The following is a 17,742-nucleotide window of genomic DNA, read 5'->3' as shown; positions in this document are numbered from 1 at the left end:
CTGGCTTCAAAAAAGCCCAAAAAAGAGCTCTTTGGATGGCCTCTTTGCTTTAAGTCCTTTTCCCAGTGCAGTCTTACCTGCCCTGAAGCTGGTCTTGTAGCAAACCATCCTACAATAATTGTAGCTTAAGTAGAAAGAAAGAATGCAGAGTGCACAAAGCATGTAGAGAGTAGAAAGAAAGCGTGTAGCAAAGTAGAAAGCAAGCATGCAGAGAGCGGTCCAGTCTCATTCTACCAGTTTATTAGCAAAGACTGTTTGAGTGTGAAGAAAACACTCAAACTCCAAGGTGGTGTTAGAAAGCAGCATTCCGTTATTCCTCACAATGCACACCAGGTGACCTGACAAGCAAGCGCCCCTTCTCACGGTCCCGGCTCTGCATGTTTTCAGTTAAGACACACATATGCAGCACAGTGGCGCTCATATGCACTCATTTTCAAGGTCTCATAGACAGGTGTTAATGTCCCTTTGGGCGTGCTCAGGGGTGGTCGAGTGCCCACCTTACTACTTCCCCTTTTTTTTACCTCATCTTCATCACTGAAGCCTTTGACTCACTTTCATTCGCTTTTCCCCAGTTTGGGAGATTTCCACTGTTCATTAGGCCATGGTGAGCCAGTTCTTAGAAATAATATATGTAGAAGCCATGGAAAATACCCTTACATGCTTTGAGGCAAAAGAAATAAGTATTCTATTGTGACTCCAGGACTTCTCATAAGGCAAAATCATTGAGGGTGCCCAACATCAGGCTGGATGGGGCTCTGGGCAGATGGGGCTCTGGTGGGAGGTGTACCCCTCAGTGGATGTTGAGGCTGGGTGGGCTTTAAGGCCCCTTCCTACTCTAACCATGCAAGGATTCTACAATAATTGTGCCTTAAACGGAAGAAAGCACGCTGAGACCAGTCCAGTCCAACTCTACCAGTTTATTAGCAAAGACTACAAATTATAACGAATCATCAGATCTCCAGGAGAATCAACTGTACTGCAGGAACTGTGCAGCAAACCCCACTGTCTGCTGTGCTGGTGCAGGCAGAGCTGGTGAGATGTTCTCCAGACCAGCAACCAGTTCCCACCTGCCTTCACAACACAGATGCTGACATCACACACTGCTGATGCCTACTGAGGAAGCTGCAGAGATAACTAATTCTCTACGTTGGTTATACGGGGGACTTTTGCCCAGAATCCAAGCACATGCTAAATGTAGTTAGATTGGCTGCAAGATGGAGGGAAGTGTGCCAGGGGATCTGAGCAGGAGCTCATGGGAGTGTGAGCACATCTTAGCATAGGAAGGATACCTAATGAACGTGCAATTAAATCACTATAACTGAGCTGAGCACTAAGTTTAGCAAGAAGGGGTTTTCAGCTCCCCACAAATGTTTACCTGCTCTCAGACATCACTGTCCTTTCTTTAAGTGTGACAAGGATTTCCTGCAGGGAATCTGTTCTTTTGCCAGTCATTTATTTTCACATAGCTGCAGATAATTTGGTACTTTCCAATGCTGCCTTGGTCTCAACCTTGTCTGTATGAATGGTTGCTGCAGAAATGTGCTCTTTTCTTGCTCTGAGACAAAGCTGATGCAAGTATCTATGGCAAGAAGAGGAGTTTGACTTTATCATGAAGCAGGGGCATTTCTGAGGAGTGGCAGGAGTAGCACACCTCGTTCTGTCCAGCTTTACAAGCAGTTAGATGCAGTTCTTATGAAACCGTGGAAGGCCGTAATCGTCACAACAATATTTTGTGGATGTCCTCATGCCATGTTCCTCCAAAATGCAAAGCAGTTGCAGATTTTCCTTCATGTCAACTTAGCCTACCTCAGTTCGTCAAGTGCTTCCTGCTTTGTAACTGTGCGCCATGAATCAGGGATTTCTCCTCTACCTTGAAATTTACCTTCGTAGAATTCTTCTAGCTGTGCCCTGAAATGAGACACAAACCATTTCCAGTATTTTTGCACGGATGTATCAGGAAGAATGTTCCAAGTGGAATAAGGATGTCCTGCAGTTCGGTATTTCTTGTATGGGATCCATGTGTCTTCACCAATCCTGAAGGAACACTCGCTGACAACACTGCTAGAGCAAATATCAATGACCAAGTTGTCTGTTTTATACCATTTGTATCTGCCCAAAACTTTTGGACGATGGAAGACAAGCTGGTGGTCTCCATCATGGTTTGGTATAGTGTTTGTGCAAACTGCCTTACAAAATGGACACTGCTCCTTGCACCCTGGAAACTGTTCCAGCAGTGTTTTATGAGGCTGCTTTTCAAATGAGCTCAAATCAGCACGAGCAAACTCTTCCTTGAGAAGATCCCTCAGGGGAGAAAGTGCCTCCGTCATGGCGTTATTCAGGAACTCTATGTCTGTTATCTCCAGGTGTTCAATGCCAACCAGGTCACTCCTGGGCAATCTTAGGACCCCTCCAAGTTCTCTGCAGAATTCATCCAGCCAAAGAGAGATTCTCTTATTGCTGTCTCTTCTGTCCTTAACAAATGTGGTTGATGCAACGACAGCTTTCAGAATGGCTTCATAGTACTGGGCAAGAGTTGTATCTAAAAACATCACCAGCCGACTGTTCTGATCTGAACAGTATGTCTCAACATGTGTCTGAATGTAAGTCTCCAAAAAGTCTACTGGGGAAGTAAGGTACAGCTTGAATTTTTCAAACTTCTCTTCTTGTGCCAGGTACTTCAGTATGCAAACTTCCAGATTGGCTCTACTGCCATTGAAATCTGGTATTTCGCTCCTCATGCGTTCAGCTATGACAAGAGCTGTCTTGTCATAGACGGCCAGGCGAAGACCTGGGGCAATCTTGCTGCACAGGAAATCAGCAAATGTTGTGATAGAAGTGGCTCCTTGGCAAGAAATCTGGAAACATGTGAAGAAATCTTCTCTCTTGCTCTCCAGGTAGATGACTGGGTCATTTGCTTTCCTAAAGGCTGCGTGCATGTCTTTGAACCTGGCTGCTGCCGTTTTGCACAGATACACTGAAAGATCTATGCTGTAATCTTTGGTAAATGTATATTTTTCAGTGCTAGGGACAGTACCCGTACCTTCTTGCACTTCCTTTAGTATTTCATGAATAAAAGTGTGACTGTAATCCATTTTGTCCTTTTCCTTCTGGTCAATGTTTTCCTTCACACGCCTTATGATGCGATCTGTAATGAGCTGTAAGGTGCTCAAATCAGACTCACTCAAATGAGACCAAAATTTATACCAAATCTTTTTCTTGGATACGTGTTTCTTCTCATCAAGTGAAAAGGTGGCCTGTTTGGAAAACTTCCCAATTCGTTCATCTATTTTAGGCTCCTTGAAGTGATCTAGAAGGACATTTTCTATTTCCGCATCAATGTTCACCTCTTCCAGAGGGGGAGCATTAGAAGACACTTCAGTAACCCAGGTTAGCCAGAGGGAATCAAAGTTCCTTCTCAGTTCTTGTTCACTTAATCCCTGGCCTTTTACAGACAGAGCCAGCTCCCTGCTCTTTTTCAGGAGCTCATTTTCATATTCAGATTTCCTCTCATCCAGTCTACTCTGGTTCTTCTTTAGTTCTAGCAGTTTCTCACACTTCCTCCTGGTTTCATCAAGAAGGGATGCTTGTAGATCTTTCAGCTTCAGTTCCGTATTAGTTTTCCACTGAATCAGTATCTCACAGTCTCTGTCCTCACTGAAGAACTTCCCCATTTCTTTGGTGATGGCATCACTTGTTTCTTGCACCTGTTTTTCAAGTTCTTTTGTGGTGATTTTCTCCAGCTTTCCGTTCCGAACCTTATTTTCCAGCTGCATTTGCAAGTCTAAGATGCGCCTTCTCAGTTTCCAGGTCCACTGACTAAAGGAGGTTTCCAGTTTCTTGTATGCAGCAATCTCCACCGAGTTCTTGAAGCTGAAAATGAAGTTTTCATTCCGCAAGGCGTTCCACAGGTCACAAATACGAACTTTCAAGCTGGAGAGCCTCAGAACACTGCCTGGAGATTCCTTCCTGGCAGCTAGGAGAATTTTGCTCTTTAATTCCTGGACGTTCTGGCTGTAGGTGGGGTTGGGTGGTGCCATTGGCGGGTTACCCTCCCACAGGTGAGCAAAGTAATGAATGTGGGTGTTCACGTCAAAGCGGATGACATCACTGAAGCAGGTGATGTCACAGAATTCCTGCTGGGCTGCTGTCACTGTCATTTCATCCAGCTTCTCCTGCAGACGCCTTTGTCCTTCCATGTTCTGTTCCTTTGCCGTTATTTCGCCCACGTTTTGATGTACAAACAGGCAGCCTGGGGAAAGCTTGACTTGCTTCATCCTCAGAAAAGCCTGCACTGCGATCTGAAGGATGTCTTGCATTTCTGAAGGGTTCTCTCCAAAGATGTTGATCAGTGTCATGTTGCCAATGCCAATGACAAAGGTGGCCAGCTCGTTGTCATGATTCAGTGAGTGCTTATTGGCCATCTCTATGGCACGAAGTCCCTCCGTGTCCACAACCAGCATGTAATCAAAGTTCACATCCCGCTGCAGCTCCTCGTCCACTTTAATGAGCTGCATAAAAGCTCCCCGGGTGCATCTGCCAGCACTGACATTGAACTGGAGACCGAACATGGCATTCAGTAGAGTTGACTTCCCTGTGCTCTGGATGCCAAGCACGGACAGGACAAAGACTCGCGTGTCACCTAACTTCTCAATTAACCTGTCAAAGATTGCTGCAACCCATTGTAAGGGTACGTACGAAGCATCACCATCCATCAGCTCAATGGGGTACCCTGAAACCATCAGATCAGCTGCAATTTCAGGTAGTTTTTGTAAACGTTCATCTTTGGAGTCTGTTGATTCAAGAGCCTCATAAATCTGTCCTACCTCTCTCAAAATATGCTCAAGACCAATGGATGAATCATTGATCTCATTGGAAAGGGAATCTAACTTTTTCATCATTAGAGTTTTGGAGTTGTTTTCTTCATTGCTTTTCTTTATTGCCAGGATTTGAGACCATAACTGATGATACTCTCTCTTCAGTTCATCAAGGCGATCGGAGGACAGATCATCCATGAAGACCTTCATCCACTGCAGGAAGTATTTCTTGGTGTTGACGGGCTGTGAATGGAGAAAGCCAAGGACTGATTTCATCAGATGATTGAGAGGAAGGGCCTTGTCCAGTTGCTTTCTTCTTATTGCAGACTTATCCCTTTCAATTTGGCTCCGATGATGTTCTATGCTCTTGTTCCTCTTCTCCTGTAAGCGAGTGAGTTCTTTGTCCTTTTTACACCACTTGTACCACAGTTCTCCTTGAAGAGGCAGTAGCTTTGATTTGATCTCAAACAGCTTCTCTCCCTTCAGCAGCTTCACCAGCTCCTTTGCCTTTTCTTTGGCTATCACACATGCTTCTGCATCTTCATCAACTAAGAAGCTGTGCTGGCGAGCTGTGCCCAGACACATTTCAAGGCTGCAGAGTGTGCTCGAGCCCTCCAGGAGATCTCGGATTGTTTTTGTCAGCTCGCCCAATAATTCTGCTTCGTTCCTGTTCTTGATACCTATTCTTACGTTTTGGCCAGACCGGCCAGCTGCAATGTTCTCTCTCTCAGTGAAAAGACAAACCAAAGGCCTCTGAGACTGCCACAGGTCTTGTAAAATTTTTCTGCCTTTCTTATCACTCTGGTCTGACTCAGAAATGAGAACCACGTTCACAGCAGACATCTCCTGCAAGAAGCTCAGCTGTGCCTCGTGATCCCTGGCATCTCCGTGCAGGTTACAGAAAGCAACACAGCTGTCAAAACTGTCGTCATCGCTACCACGGGGACAATACCAGGAGATCTCCACCACACCTTTCATCAGCAAACAGTCCTTGGTGCTGCCTTTGCAGTGCCGGTGGAAAAACGTGTCGTGTTTTTGTTTGCTCAGCAGAGCGTTCAGGAGCTGAGACTTGGATGAGAAAGGAGAGCTGCCGATGCGTATGAAGGACACGATGGGTGTCTCAGCCTGATAAATGAGTTTGTTTTTGTAGCTGCTACTTTTAGTCTGCTCTCCCGATTTTGCTGCTCCTTTCCAGCTCTTTTTGATTTGGCTGAGGGACCAGAGAGGGAACTCGATCTGTGAAGTGCATGGGTTGGGTACCAGGAGGGGGAGTGCAAACTGGCAGAAGGCAAGCTTTGATGCAATGTACTGCCTCATGAAATCATTGGTGCAATGAAAAATGGCCATCTGGAGGTCCATAGGGTGCACGTGGCTCTCCCTGGTCGCAGATGCAGGAGCTCCTGCATCCAAATTACTGAAAAAGTCATCAAAGGAATCAGAGGGCTCTTCCTCTGTGGCTTTTGGTGCCGGAGTGACTTCTGGCTTACTCTCATCCTTGCAAGTCAGGTACCTCACGCTGTAGTCCACACACAAGAGCTTTTGCAGGAAGTATAAAGGTAGTTCACTCTCCTTGCTGGGCTGGCTGTCATGTACAGACGTCTTGTGTATGACGTGGAAGTCTTCTGAGCCCATTTTTCTTGGATAGTAACTTTCTAGCCCAAGGCGCTTCAGCAAGTTGAGGAACTCTGGGTTTGCACCGGCTTGATTAGTTTTGGATGTGCTGTCATCTGATTGGGGTTTGGATGGAACGGGAGGCAGGACTCCTGGAAAAGTCTCTTCCATGTCTTTGATTATGCTCTGTTTCTTCAGATCGACAGAGGTGTCCTCCAATTGCCCACTGATGTAGGCCTGCAAGTCTCTTTCCAGCCCCTCCCAGTCCTTGATCCCATTCTGTCTCCTGAGGAGATCTTCTATCTGTGCACACCATGAGCTCTCCATCTTATCTTCCATGAACACTAAGCGGTCACTCTTCTGCTCAGGGGACACCTCACTGCTTTCGGATGTTATGGTGAGGCCTGTGAAGAGCAGGAAGGCCTCGGCTCTGTAAACATCCTGCTCCTTCAGGCTCTGATACTCATCATATGCTGTTTGCATTTCCTTGGCCATGAAGTTAATTTCTGGACAACCGAGGAGGTACTGAAAAGTGCTGCTTTCTACTTGGTATCCTATCGTGGTGGTAACTAAGAGCACTAATAGTTCTATGTCTTTCTCTGCCCTTTCCCGCAGATACTGGAGCAAAGAATAAACAGCCAGGCTTATAGTCTGGGTGGCTTTGATCTTTGCTTCATGAATGGCAGATCCAGAGGTGGCTGGTGAGTAGGTGACTTCCTGAATGTGCTCCTTCATTTGCAGCAGCGTCTTGATGAGATCCTGAATCTCAGAAATATTGGGAGTTTTGGGAAACGTGTGCTCAGTGTTGAAAATCCACTGCATAATGAAGGAAGCCCTGGGGAAGTCCTTAACAGAATAGATGTGAGGATCCAGCAGGCACTGCAGCACAGATTTGATATAGGTGATGTTTTCTGGAGGTGATTTTTGGCAAAACAGAACGGTATTCACCAGGAACTCCTGCAGTGCTTTGTCTGACAGGCAGACGTTGATCCAGACACTGGGATTTTTTGCTTTTTCATTCAGAGTCTGTTTGAAATCAATCAGTGTGAGCAGTTTCCTTTCATCCCCGGTGACCTCCCAGGTCTTCATGTGCTCCAGGAAAGCTCTGGCCTCTTCCACAGCACTGGCCAGTTCCTCTCCAAACACTGTGCCAACACTGTGATTCGTGAGTGCTTCATATGCAGCCCTGAGGCTGCTGCTCAGCTGATGGGCGGATTTAAAATCACTGCTATGGTTGGACAGGATTATGTCCCACACTGGGATCAGCTGAAAGCCCCTGTCGATAACAAACCAGGTTGTGTTATTGGCCACAAGCCCACATTTCCACTGGGCAAGGGAATCTGTCTCTGTTGGACCCCCGGTGTTGGTCACAGAGAGCTGAATCGCAGTGTGGCTGCTGCCTCTATCGCTTCTCCCAAGTGATGCCTGTGAGCTGAACTTTGAAACTTCCACATTCGTTCCCACACTACCAGCAAAGCTGCTGAAGCTCGCCCTGACAAAGCAGTCCAGTGCTTCAGATGCTTGTTGCTTCATCTCTTCCCTTTGCTCTGTTCTGAATCCTTCAGAAGATGCTTTCCACCAGAATATGCCCCCAAAGTGGAGGGGTCCCTGGTTGACGTGGGACCCAAACCTGCTGAAGAAGCTGGCACACTTGCTCTTCAGCATGTTGAGTCTGTCTGCCTGCTGAGTGATGCTCAGAAGCTCCTCGATGTGTTGCAGCTCCCTCAGGGCCCCATCTGAGAGGCGAAGCTGGTCCTTTTGGAAGTAGCAGGAGGCCAGAGGGACGTAGTGATACTTGGTGGTACAAATGTACGTCTGCTCTGAATGTGAGTGGTAAGTGCTTTCCTTGCGTGAGGAGCTGCTGTAATCTTCACCTCCTTCCACACTGAACCCCCAGAACCCAGCTTTGGCAGAAACGCTTAGGCTGAAGCCCAGCTGCTCCATGGACTTGGTGAAATTGGCTTCTGCTGCAGAGGAGGAGAACTCCTTCCTCTCAAGCAGTGACCCTTGCTCCGGACCAGCAAGCCTGAAACCAGCTGGGACTGTGATGAGCTGCTCTCGCTTTGCCAGCACATCTGCCAGGCTGTTGGTTTGGTAAATGCCCTGCAGAGCCAGCCCTCCTGACGCCCGTCTCAGGACATCCTCATCAGAGACATTCTCACTCCTGCCCAAAGACATCTCCTGCTGCTCCAGTTGCTTCTGGATGCTTGCAAGCACATCTGCCAAGGCCTTCTCTGGTGGTGGCCAGTACTCCCTGGGAATATCCATGGCTTGCCATAGTGCCTCTTCTTTCTGTGCTATCATCTCCTTGCTCTGGTTGTGATGTGTTTCTTTCAGCTCCTGCAGAGCTAACTTGGCTTCTTCTTGCCTCTGCTTCATCATCTCCAGGCGCTGCTTCTGCAGCTCCTCAAGAGTTGCTTTGTTGTCTGTAATTTGGAGAAGCTTTCGGAGTGCCGTTTTCTCCCAGGGGTACCGTACCGCACTCTCCAGCTTCAGATAGTCTTCATATTGCAGATGTTTCAAGGCTTCTTTTGATTTCACACCTAATACCTTCAACAACACGGGAAGCCAGTATTCTTCATCCAGTCCTTCGCTGTGAAATATTTCTGCCAGCTGTTGTTTAGCAAGATTTGCCTTTTCCAAATCCTCTGCTCTCTTCTCCTGGGACTCCATGGCTATGGAAGAGCAACAGACTTCAGTTAAAGGCACGTTAGAAGAGGACACCACTTTTTCATTGAAGAGTCCTCTCCACAGGGTTAGGGGGTTCTACTCACCTGGCTGCTGGAACACAAGCTTAGGCACCTCAGTAACAGGCAGGTCTGGACAGACAAAAAACACGCCACAGACTTGGCTACACAACCAACCATGGACAGGGAGCACCATGTGTGTTCACCAGACCGGTCTCACCTGTCACTGGCTCTCCTTCCTTGCAGCGCACAGACATGAGGTAGAGTGGGATTGCACAGGGACAGAAACATGCTCAGTATAAAAAATTTCTGATCAGGCTGATAACTTCATGAATCGTTGAATTGTAGAAATGCTCAGGTTGGAAGAAAACCTTAGTGATCAAGCCTGACTGAAACCTAAACATGCAACCCTAACAGCTCTCCACTAAATCACAGAATCACAGAATTGTAGGGGTTGGAAGGGACCTCCAGAGCTCATCGAGTCCAACCCCCCTGCCAAAGCAGGTTCCCTACAGCAGGTCGCACAGGTCGGCATCCAGGCAGGTCTTGAACATCTCCAGAGAAGGAGACTCCACCACCTCCCTGGGCAGCCTGTTCCAGTGCTCCGTCACCTCACTGTAAAGAAGTTCTTGCGCATGTTTGTGCAGAACTTCCTATGTTGCAGTTTCCAACCATTTCCCCTTGTCCTGTCTCCACTCACCACTGAAAACAGTCCGGCCTCGCCATTCTGCCCCCCACACCTCAGATATTTATAGACCTGGATCAGGTCCCCTTTCAGTCTCCTTTTCTCAAGGCTGAACAGACCCAGTTCACTCAGCCTTTCCTCATAGGAGAGATGCTCCAGGCCCTTCACCATCTTCGTGGCCCTCCGCTGGACTCTTTCCAAGAGATCCCTGTCTTTTTTGTACTGGGGAGCCCAGAACTGGACGCAGTACTCCAGATGAGGTCTCACCAGGGCAGAATAGAGGGGGAGGATCACCTCCCTCGACCTGCTGGCCACGCTCTTTTTAATGCACCCCAGTAAGCCATTGGCCTTTTTGGCCACAAGGGCACACTGCTGGCTGATGGCCAACCTGTCATCCACCAGGACACCCAGGTCCCTCTCCGCAGGGCTCCCCTCCAGCAGCTCATCCCCCAACCTGTACTGGTGCATGCAATTATTCCTCCCCAGATGCAAGACTCTACACTTGCTTTTGTTAAACCTCATCTGGTTTTTTTCTGCCCAGCTCTCCAGCCTGTCCAGGTCTTGCTGAATGGCAGCACAGCCTTCAGGCGTGTCAGCCAATCCTCCCAACTTCGTATCATCAGCAAACTTGCTGAGGGTGGCCATTATCACCTCATCAAGGTCATTGATGAAGATGTTGAACAAGACCGGACCCAGCACAGACCCCTGAGGAACACCACTAGTTACAGGCCTCCAACCAGACTCTACACCGCCAACAATGACCCTCTGCACTCTGCCAGTCAGCCAGTTTTCAACCCACCTCACTGTCCACTCATCTATCCCACACTTCCTCAGCTTTGTTATAAGGATGTCGTGGGGGACAGTATCAAATGCCTTGCTGAAATCAAGGTAGACTACATCCACTGCTCTCCCCCCATCCACCCAGGCAGAGACAACATCATAGAAGGCTACCAGATTGGTCAAGCACGACCTCCCCGTGGTGAACCCATGCTGACTACTCCTGATAACAGGAGTACAAGAAAGACATCTCAGTACAAGAAAGACATAGAGATCTTGGAAAGGGTCCAGAGGAGGGCGACTAAGATGATCAGGGGGCTGGAGCACCTCCCCTATGAGGACAGGCTGAGGGAGTTGGGCTTGTTCAGCCTGGAGAAGAGAAGGCTGCGGGGTGACCTCATTGCAGCCTATCAATACCTGAAGGGAACCTACACCCAGGAGGGGAGTAAACTCTTCAGAAGGGCTGACAACAGCAGGACTAGGGGAAATGGATCCAAGTTGAAGGAGGGAAGATTTAGGTTGGATGTTAGGGGGAAGTTCTTCACAAGGAGAGTAGTTAGGCCCTGGAACGAGCTGCCCAGGGAGGTTGTGGATGCCCCGTCCTTGGACGTGTTCAAGGCCAGGTTGGACGGGGTCCTGGGCAACCTGATCTAAATGTGTACGTTTGGTGGCCCTGCTAGGCAGGGGGGTTGGAACTACATGATCCTTGAGGTCCCTTCCAACCCGGGTGATTCTGTGATTCTGTGATTCTGTGATTCTGTGATAACCTCCTTTTCTTCCAGTTGCTTGGAGATGGCATCCAGCACAAGCTGTTCCATCACCTTTTCAGGGACAGAGGTGAGGCTGACTGGCCTATAATTGCCTGGATCTTCCTTCTTGCCTTTTTTGAAGACTGGAGTGACATCGGCTGTCCTCCAGTCTTCAGGCACCTCTCCCGTCCTCCAAGACCTCTCAAAGATGACAACTCATGACTCTGATTGGATAAGTGCCTGCAAGCATGGTTAAGGAGCAGACCAGGGGTGACTGTGTGGAATGTTGTGTTTACATGTAAAGGGGGACGGAGGGGGGCGGGAAAGCTACAAGAGAGAAACTGGGAATGTATATGAGGGATATCAGAACCTGCACTAAACTATTTGGATGGTTACTGCATCTGAGTCCATGCCTTCCGATGCTGCAAGCATCTTCTCTGATAACCCCGGAGCATGCAGTTGATGCCTCTGTGGGGTTTAGTTTATCACTGCCCCTGTTACTTATCACTGCCTTGGCACTGGAACAGTCCTCGACTGGTTAATGGTAAGGAAGCCAATGCTCTCACTGTGCACATACCTGTACAGTGCTGTCATACAGAGCTGACAGGGATCTCTGTCTCTATTCAGGTGAAGAGATTTATTCATTGCACAAAACCTTCCTGTGCAATCATCCCTCATCCCACCAACTACATGTTACAGCCTTTCCAACTCCAGAATTGATGCCAGGCTCTTGTTACTATGCTCTTTCGACTCTTGCAGAGCCTTTGTTCCCTTTTTCCCTTTATGCTGAGGGGAAGATTTAAGGAAAAAGACCAAATGGATTTGCAGTCTGTGTCCTCTTACCTCCCAGCAGATGCTCCTGGTGGTGATGCTCAGTTTTCGGTGGACGCAGGGCACCAGGGCACGCAGCCCAAGCGAGGCAGCACACAGTCACTTGTTGGGCCTGGTAGACAAGGCAGGGTTGTGAAGGAGAAGCTGGGAACCACTCCAAGAACTCAGGAGGAACAACATGAGGAAAGGTCCAGAATCCTAAGGGAGAGAAACAGGTGCTCAGGAGAGAATAATATTTGAAAAATCATGGCTGTCTGGCAAAGTCCCTGGTGACTGCAAAAAAGGAAACATTACTTCCATTTTTAAGAAAGGTAGAAAGGATGACCATGATTACCAGGTAAATTACAGGCTGCCCTGTGCCTGGGAAGATCATGGGGCAGATCCTCCTAGAAGCTTTGTTAAGGCACATATAAGATGAGGAGGTGATCTGAGACAGCTAGCATGGCTTCACCAAAGACAATCTTGCCTGACCAATCCGGTGACCTTCTATGATGGAGTGACAGCTTTGATGAACAGGGGAGGAGCAATGGATGTCATCTTCCTGGACTTCTGCAAGGCCTTTGGCATGGTCCCTCACCACATCCTTCTCTCTAAATTGGAGAGGTGTGGATTTGAAGGATGGACTGTTCAGTGGATTAGGAACTAGCTTGCTGGACACAGCCAAAGGTTGTGTGGTTCTGTGTCAGGGTGGAGGCGGGTCACAATAGGTGTCCCTCAGGGGTCAGTCCTGGGACCAGTGCTCTTCAACATCTTCATCAGTGACACAGACGATGGCATCGAGTGCACCCTCAGAAACTTTGCAGGTGACTTGGTGTCATCTGACATCTCTCATCTGACATGTCGGATGACTCCAAGTCATTTGCAAACTTGCTGAGGGTGCACTTGATGCCTTCGAGTTAATGCTGAGCGGTGCAGTCAATACATTGGAGTGAAGGGGGGAAGGGAAGCCAACCAGAGGGTCCTGGACAAGTTGGAGAAGTGGGCCCATGTGAACCTAATGAGGTTCAATCAGGCCAAGTGCAAGGTGTTGCTCTTGGGCCGGGGCAATCCCGGGTATTGGGATTGGAAGGAAGATCTCCTTGAAAGCAGCCCTGCAGAGAAGGACTGGGGGGGGGCTGGTGGACAAGAAGCTGGACATGAGCCAGCAATGTGTGCTTGCAGCCTGGAAGGCCAACTGTGTTCTGGCTGCATGAAAAAAGGGGTGGCCAGCAGGGAGAGGAGGTGATTGTCATCCTGTACTCAGCTCTTGTGAGGCCCCATCTGCAGCACTGCGTCCAGGTCTCGGGCCCCCAGTACAGGAAGGGTGTGGAGCTCATGGAGAGGGTCCAGAGGAGGGCACTGAGATGAGCAGAGGGCTGGAGCAGCTCTGCTGTGAGGAAAGGTTGAGGGAACTGGGCTTGTTTAGCTTGGAGAAGAGGAGGCTTCAGTTAGACCTCATTGTGGCCTTCCAGTACTTGAAGGGAGCATAGAAACAGGAGGGGGAACGGCTGTTTGTGAGGGTGCATAGTGATAGAACAAGGGGAATGGTCTTAAACTGGAACAGGAGAGGTTTAGATTAGATAATAGGAGGAAGTTTTTCCCCCAGAGGGTGGTGAGGCACTGGAACAGGTTGCCCAAGGAGGCTGTGGATGCCCCATCCCTGCAGGCATTCAAGGCCAGGCTGGATGTGGCTCTGGGCAGCCTGGGCTGCTGGTTGGTGACCCTGCACATAGCAGTGGGTTGGAACTGGATGAGCATTGTACTCCTTTTCAATCCAGGCCATTCTATCATTCTATGATCTCCCACACCCCTTGCCATGGTGCTGGGCTCCCTGCTCTGGGCGGCCCTATTGGGGCAAGGGGGACCAGGGGGACCCAGAGTTATAACCCTCTTGCCCCAAGCACCCTGGGGTTCTGTGAACCCTGCTGGCTCCTTGTCACCAAGACCACAAGCGTGCTGGGAGCTCCCAGGTTGCTGGTTCCTGCCCAGAGGTCACAAAGGCATCACCTCTCAGCATCCTCCATCCTTGGGAAAGCTCTGGAAGCCAGCTGGGCCTTTACCAATCAAATCCCAAACTTAGGAAAGCTACAGGGCATTCTTCTCTGAAAGCAAGAGAGCTCAAGAAGCACTTTCAGTTCCACAAGGGCCTGAGCCTCTTCCAGAAAAGGCTCTGAGTTCTGAGAAGCAGAGAAGGCAAGCATGGATCTTGAGTAAAAATGAAAGAAACTTTAACCACATCCGGAAGCCCTGCATGGAGCAAAAGCTGGGAGAGTAGTGGGCAGGACGCTGTTTGCTGCCTCTGACATCAGGTGGCTCCTGAGGTCACAGCCCCAAACCCACAGCCTCCCCATCCCAATTAGTGCCCAGACCAGGGATGGCACTGACATCAGGGTGTGAGCTCGGGCAGCCCCCACTTATTGGCTGCCAGGCAAAGAGAGTTGAATCAGCCCCCTCTCCCTCGACTGCTGCTAGTTTACATTTAGCTGCTTTCATTCATGAGGAACTCTCTTGGCTCCTGCCACAGAGCGAGGGCAGTGTAGGGTCCTGGGTCAGCAGGAGCTGCCCCTACTGCCTTCCAGCTTTTTCTCCGGTGCTTTTGGCTGCTCCTTCAGCATGGCAGCAGTGCTGCTGGTCAGTGCTGAGGAACTCAGCTCAGCATCCTGACATGCCTAGGGCTGAGCACAGCGAGGTTCCCACTCACTCTCCAGCCAACAGAGACATCTTGTCCCCACTTTGTATAGAGGGTTCCTTTTCTCATGGTAGGAGGAAGCCCAGCAGCCGGTCTTCCCTTGGCCATTCATAGACCAATGGTTAATGGAGGCTGGAATGCATCCTGGTGGGGTGCAGAATGGGCAGGAAGGACAAAGCAGCATAGCGCCAGATAAGAGTAAAGGCTCAGCAACAAGAGAAATCCCTCTATCCCAAGAGTGAAGGTGGCAGAGAGAGATGCAGGCACAGTATGTTGCACAGACACAGCTGCTAACGATTGTCCCAAAGGGGTGAACACTGTGACACACAACCAGCACCACTGCACCGAGCTCTTAATGCAGTAATGAGCGCAGCATGCCAGCATGTAGAGCAGGGCCACGGGGCTGCAGCGCTTGTGTTGGGTTCTGCTCCACAGCACCCCTGGCTCTGCCTCGAGGATCTGCTTTCAACTCCACTCTAGCACTGCCCTTCCCTCCCCGTGCACTTTGTGCTCCCATCCCTGCCATGTGCAGCCCCCGATCTGGGTGCCGAGTCCTTCATGCTTCCCTTCTCCACTCCCCCCTGCCCCCCAGTGCAGCCATTGCCATCACAGCCCCCACAGCACAGCGCCTTTGCCCCCTGCCACAATCCTCTCTTTCCTGCCAGCCCTCTCAGCCCAGCAGCATGACATGAAGCACCAAGCAGAGGACCAAGGGGCTCCCAGTGGGTGTGAGTGCCCCTGCCCCACCCCAGGCACAGCAGCCAGGCCCTACCTGCACTTTTGGAGCTCCACAGCCCCGGTGCTTTCTGTGTCTGCCTCTGACCCTGTTCTTACACAGCTCAGAGCCTCTGCACAGGCTGCAGCTTCCTCTGGTGGGGCGGGGGAAGCCTTCTCCTCCCTGAAGCTGAAAATGAAACTTGGCAGCTGCAGGAAAACTGAGGTGGTGCCTGGAAATCTTCGGCCATGCAGTCAATCCATGTGAGAGCACAACCACCAAAACCAGCTCTCTGGAAGACTGGGATGCCCAAAGCATTCCTGAAACCATCAGCAATCAGTTCAGGGAGTTCTCGTAGCACAGGGAAAGCCCCAGGGCTGGAGGAGGACAAGAACAGCTGCTCTTGACGAGAGACACTGAGCTGCTTCTCTTTCTTATTAGTAGTTTCCTATTGCTCTGCATAGGAACTGAGGTCACTGGAGTGTTTGCAATGTTTGGGACATGCTGGTGATAGCCCCGAAAATGGCCATGAAGATGCTGTGGGGTCTGGAGAAGCTCTGCTGGGAAGAGAGATGAGAGAGCTGGGGCTGCTCGGCCCAGAGCAGAGGAGGCTCAGGGGGATTCCGGCAGATAAATCCTTGTAGGAGGTACCCGTGATTGGAGCCAGATTTTGCTCTGTGGTGCCCAAGCAGCCACGGGATAGGGCACAGCGTGGAGCCCAGGAGCTGCCCATCAGCAGCACTGCGGTGCTGGGTGCGTGCCGGAGCCCTGGCACAGGGAGCAGAGAGCAGTGGGGGCTCCTCCTGAGGGATCTCCCAAAGTCCTCAGTTGTGGTGCTGGGCTCCCTGCTCTGGGCGGCCCTGTTGGGGCAGGGAGGACCAGGGGGACCCAGAGTTGTAACCCTCTTGCCCCAAGCACCCTGGGGTTCTGTGAACCCTGCTGGCTCCTTGTCACCAAGACCACAAGCGTGCTGGGAGCTCCCAGGTTGCTGTTTCCTGCACAGAGGTCACAAAGGCATCACCTCTCAGCACCCTCCATCCTTGGGAAAGGGCTGGAAGTCAGCTGGGCCTTTACCAATCAAATCCTGAACTTACTGGCATTCTTCTCTGACAGCAAAATGTGCCTGAGAAGCACTTTCAGTTTCACAAGGGCCTGAGCCTCTTACAGGAAAAGCTCTGATTTCTGAGAAGCAGATAGGCAGGCATGGATCTGGATGAAAAACAAAGAACCTTTAACCCTGTGCTGAAGGTGTGCGTGGAGCAAGGGCTGGGAGAGCAGAGGGCAGGACGCTGTTTGCTGCCTCTGACATCAGGTGGCTCCTTCATCAAAGCGCTGCGTGCAGCTCTGCCACTGATCAACTTCGTTTCGTTGTAGCAGGGCCTGGGGTACCTGATGGCTTTAAGCCAGATTTAGGTTAGATATTAGGTGGAAATTCTGTACTTAGAGGGCAGTGAGGCACTGGCACTGCTGCCCAGGGAGCTGGAGTGCCCTGTTGGAAATATCCAAATAATTTATCAAGACGGTATCTCTGATAAAGCAGATTTTACTTGCAATTGCAATGGCGGGCCTCCTGCAAGCAGGAGAGCACGCAGAAAACAGTGTTACATCTTTTATTCACTATTACTTGACGCTTATCTCTTCCTCCCCTGGTTCCTCAATGGCTGAGTACTTCAGGTTAACGATCTTCTCGACGCCCAACTAAACATACGGATACTGGAGAAACATCAATTTTTGCTAGCTAAGCATATATCACTAATTAGTTAAATTCTCACACTCACACATTCAACACTTGGTCACTGTTTCTGGACATCTGCTCGTCCTTGCATAGAGATAAGCTTGGAAGGAGGATAGGGGGGAGTATCTCGATGCCTGCCTGTTGCATCCCAGCCTACCCACAGAGCAAGGCAATCCAGCCTTGTGTAGAGGCCCTGGCTTCTTTGATGTTTGTTAAGTCTGTTTTTCTTTTGCTAAGGGTCTCTTGTCCAAACAGAGTAGCCCTACAATGTGCTTTCTAGTCCAGAACACTATACCTATACTATCTGGAACATTTAAAAACTATTGAAGTTTTTCAAGCAAGAATTAATCACACAATTCAGCAACTATATTTCTAAAGTATTTTACTAACATGGTGCTTCTACTTTTTCACATCAGCTATTTCTAAAGAGAAGTTACAAAATACAAATACATTGTGCTCTACATCTTCAA

The 17,742-nt window shown here is 49.6% G+C and overlaps 2 protein-coding genes across 2 annotated transcripts in view; both read right to left on the bottom strand.

The window, feature by feature from the left end:
* Positions 1 to 17,742, bottom strand: part of LOC128084794 (uncharacterized) — a 240,064-nt gene that overhangs the window by 34,437 nt on the left and 187,885 nt on the right. The gene's annotated exons all lie outside the window — the stretch shown is intronic.
* Positions 898 to 15,698, bottom strand: LOC128084581 (interferon-induced very large GTPase 1-like). The gene is made up of 3 exons (XM_052690801.1): positions 15,595 to 15,698; positions 12,167 to 12,352; positions 898 to 9,100 (listed from the first exon to the last, which is right to left on the bottom strand). Exon 3 carries the CDS (start codon positions 9,096 to 9,098, stop codon positions 1,803 to 1,805), a length of 7,296 nt encoding a protein of 2,431 aa, XP_052546761.1. The 5' UTR covers positions 9,099 to 9,100; positions 12,167 to 12,352; positions 15,595 to 15,698; the 3' UTR covers positions 898 to 1,802.

The sequence above is a fragment of the Tympanuchus pallidicinctus genome, unplaced genomic scaffold (assembly GCF_026119805.1).
Source record: "Tympanuchus pallidicinctus isolate F22 unplaced genomic scaffold, pur_lepc_1.0 scaffold1, whole genome shotgun sequence".
Classification (NCBI taxonomy): Eukaryota; Metazoa; Chordata; class Aves; order Galliformes; family Phasianidae; genus Tympanuchus; species Tympanuchus pallidicinctus.
The sequence above is the reverse complement of the archived record's forward strand: the minus strand, read 5'-3'. Positions and strand labels throughout refer to the sequence as shown.